General features: G+C 55.5%; 1 protein-coding gene across 1 annotated transcript in view; it reads right to left on the reverse strand.

Moving 5' to 3' along the window:
• Positions 1-3,879, reverse strand: part of TYK2 (tyrosine kinase 2) — a 19,173-nt gene that overhangs the window by 5,550 nt on the left and 9,744 nt on the right. Inside the window, exons 14-18 of the mRNA XM_017742324.1 lie at positions 3,701-3,788; positions 3,502-3,629; positions 2,672-2,807; positions 2,032-2,183; positions 1,802-1,952 (exon numbers count right to left, since the gene is read on the reverse strand). Of these exons, the coding sequence (XP_017597813.1) occupies positions 1,802-1,952; positions 2,032-2,183; positions 2,672-2,807; positions 3,502-3,629; positions 3,701-3,788 (655 nt within the window). The remainder of the gene's footprint in view (positions 1-1,801; positions 1,953-2,031; positions 2,184-2,671; positions 2,808-3,501; positions 3,630-3,700; positions 3,789-3,879) is intronic.

Below are 3,879 nucleotides of genomic sequence, written 5' to 3' on the forward strand. Positions count from 1 at the left end.
TCCCCCACCACCACATCCCCAACGCCTCTAGGATCCTCATCTCCCTTTTCCCCCACAAAATCCCGCGATTTCCCCGCTTTTCCCCTACAAAACCCAGGATTTTCCCCCTTTCCCTCACAAAATGCCGCGATTTTCCCCTTCCCGCCCCTCACGGCGCGGCTGGAGCCGGGGGAGATCCCCTCCCCCCCCTTTCCCCCACAAAACCCCAGGATTTTCCCCCTTTCCCTCACAAAATGCCGCGATTTTCCCCTTCCCGCCCCTCACGGCGCGGCTGGAGCCGGGGGAGATCCCCTCCCCCCCCTTTCCCCCACAAAACCCCAGGATTTTCCCCCTTTCCCTCACAAAATGCCGCGATTTTCCCCTTCCCGCCCCTCACGGCGCGGCTGGAGCCGGGTGAGATCCCTCACGCCCCTTTCCCCCACAAAACACCGGGATTTTCCCTCGCGGTGCGGCTGGAGCCGGGGGAGACCCCTCACGCTCCTTTTTCCCCACAAAACCCCGGGATTTTCCTCCTTTCCCGCCCCTCACTGTGGGGCTGGAGCCGGGTGAGATCCCTCACACCCCTTTCCCCCACAAAACCCCAGGATTTTCCCCCTTTCCCTCACAAAATGCCGCAATTTTCCCCTTCCCGCCCCTCACGGCGCAGCTGGAGCCGGGTGAGATCCCTCACGCCCCTTTCCCCCACAAAACACCGGGATTTTCCCTCGCGGTGCGGCTGGAGCCGGGTGAGACCCCTCACGCTCCTTTTTCCCCACAAAACCCCGGGATTTTCCTCCTTTCCCGCCCCTCACTGTGGGGCTGGAGCCGGGTGAGATCCCTCACACCCCTTTCCCCCACGAAACCCCGGGATTTTCCCCCTTTCCCTCACAAAATGCCGCGATTTTCCCCTTCCCGCTCCTCACGGCGCGGCTGGAGCCGGGTGAGATCCCTCACGCCCCTTTCCCCCACGAAACCCCGGGATTTTCCCCCTTTCCCTCACAAAATGCCGCGATTTTCCCCTTCCCGCTCCTCACGGCGCGGCTGGAGCCGGGTGAGATCCCTCACGCCCCTTTCCCCCACGAAACCCCGGGATTTTCCCCCTTTCCCTCACAAAATGCCGCGATTTTCCCCTTCCCGCTCCTCACGGCGCGGCTGGAGCCGGGTGAGATCCCTCACGCCCCTTTCCCCCACAAAACACCGGGATTTTCCCTCGCGGTGCGGCTGGAGCCGGGTGAGACCCCTCACGCCTTTCCCGCACAGAACCCCAGGATTTTCCCCCTTTTCCCCATAAAATGCCGCGATTTTCCCCTTCCCGCTCCTCACGGCGCGGCTGGAGCCGGGTGAGATCCCTCACGCCCCTTTCCCCCACAGAACCCCAGGATTTTCCCCCTTTTCCCGTACAAAATCCCGCGATTTTCCCCTTCCCGCCCCTCACGGCGCGGCTGGAGCCGGGTGAGATCCCTCACGCCCCTTTTCCCCCACAAAACACCAGGATTTCCCCCCTTTCCCTTACAAAATGCCGCGATTTTCCCCTTCTATCCCCTCACTGTGTGGCTGGAGGCGGGTGAGATCCCCTCACGCCCCTTTTCCCCCACAAAACACCGGGATTTTCCCCCTTTCCCTCACAAAATGCCGCGATTTTCCCCTTCCCGCCCCTCACGGAGCGGCTGGGGGCGGGGGGCGTGCCCGCCCCCTCCGGGTGAGATCCCTCACGCCCCTTTCCCCCACAAAACCCCGGGATTTTCCCTCACGGCGCGGCTGGAGCCGGGTGAGATCCCCTCACGCCCCTTTTCCCCCACAAAATCCCGGGATTTTCCCTCACTGTGCGGCTGGAGCCGGGTGAGATCCCTCAGGACGGTCCGGAAGGACGGACGCTCCACAGGGGTGTAATTGAGGCACTGGGAGATCAGCGAGGCCAATTCCCGGCAGGAAGGCTCCGGCAGCCGGTGCCTCTTCTCATAAAAACGCTCCTTCTGCGGGAAAACCGAGGCAAAAAAACTCACTCTCCAACCTTCAAATCCAGGCAGGAATGAGGAAAACAGCGGGAATCACCTCGGAGGGTGTCCGCTCCTTCAGCGGGACGTCGGCGTCGAAGCAGATTTCCAGGAGTGTTGTCCCAAAACTCCACTTGTCCGCGGCTGTGGTGAGGTTCCCGATATCCCGGACGCATTCCGGGGCGATCCAGGGAATTCTGTCCACGCGTTCTGAGGGGAGGATCCCACGGGAGAAGTGTTGGGATGGGGTGGGAATGAAATATTTTTATGTATTTATATCGTGTATAGAAGTATGGGATATTCGAGGTGTAAAATGTGGGATATTCAACAGAAAAATGTGGGCTATTCGAGATGGAAAATGTGGGATATTCGAGGTGGAAAATGTGGGATATTCAGTAGAAAAATGTGGGATATTCAAGGTGGAAAATGTGGGATATTAAATAGAAAAATGTGGGATATTAAGGCTGTAAAATGTGGGCTATTCGAGGTGGAAAATGTGGGGTATTAAATACAAAACTAAGGAATATTAAAGGTGTAAAGTATAGGATATTAAACATAAAAATACGGGATATTAAAGGTATAAAATATGAGAAATTAAAGGTATAAACCATGGGATATTTAATATAAAATGATGGGATCCTGGACTTTCCCCCCGGAAATCCATCCCTGCCCCATTCCAGGCCGGGATGATCCCGTACCTTCCCGGGAGAGCACCGTGAAGCTGACCCCGGGATCGCTGAGCTTCACGAAGGGCACGGATCCGTCCTCCAGCCCTTTCCTGGCCAGCAGGATGTTCTTGGCACACACATTCCCATGCACCAGGTTCTTATCCTCCTGGGAAAAGCAGAGGGAAAAGGGAAAATTGGGAATTTTTTTCCCCAATTCAATTTTTTCCCCCTCCCCCCCAAAAAAAAAAAATCTATTATTGTTTATTTATCGTGAATATTTTCCGGTTTTCTGATAATAAAATTCCCAATAATAAATTTCCCCACTAAAATTTTTTTCCCATAATAATTTTCCTATAATAAATTTACCAGTAATAAATTTCCCCATTAAAAAATCGCCATAATTTTCCCATAATAAATGTTCCAATAATAATTTTTCCAATGAAAAATTCCAACAGTTTCCCAATAATAAGCGAATATTGGGAAAAAAAATATTGGGAAAGATCCCAGTGATGCCACAGGGCAAGGCGAAGCCTCTGGGATATAAAAGCTGGAATTCCTGGCTGGAATTTCACCTTCCTATCTTGGGATTTTGCTCCGAAATCAACCCAAAACAGGGAATAAAACGATAAAAAGGGCTTTTCCAGCCCCGTTCCCAACTCCCTGCTCAGAATCCCATCCCCATCCCTCGCTTTTCCCAGCCCCAAAATGAATCCGTGGAGGACTGGAATTCCCAGAACGGGGAAGAAAGAGCGAGAATGGGCTGCAGGAAAGGCGGAATAATCCCCAAAATGGGGTTATTTCCTTGGAAAATGGAGGGGAAGCACTGCAGGACATCCACGAGAATTCCCAGCTGGAATTACCAGGTAGCTCAAGGCGCTTCCCAGCTGCTTGGCCACGGTGATTTTCCACCCCACGGAGATCCGGCCCTTCTCCTTGCGGAGCAGCACATCCAGGGGCCCGTGCTCCACAAACTCCTCCACCATGATGTCTGCGGGGAAAATCCGGGATGATCCCCCGGGATTCGGGCGGGAAAAGGGGCCGGGAATGTTCCGCACTTACTCTCAGAGCCGCGGACGCAGACGCCGTGCACGAAGGCCAGGTGCACGTGGGACACCTGCGACATGAGGCTGGCGCTCTCGAAGAACGCCTGCGGGGACAGCGGGAATGGCACGGGCATCCCGGCATTCCGGAGGGGCCGCGGGGCCCCCGGGAGCCCCATCCCAGGCTTTGGGAGCCAA

This window comes from Corvus brachyrhynchos, unplaced genomic scaffold (assembly GCF_000691975.1).
Source record: "Corvus brachyrhynchos isolate BGI_N302 unplaced genomic scaffold, ASM69197v1 scaffold248, whole genome shotgun sequence".
In the NCBI taxonomy this organism is placed as follows: Eukaryota; Metazoa; Chordata; class Aves; order Passeriformes; family Corvidae; genus Corvus; species Corvus brachyrhynchos.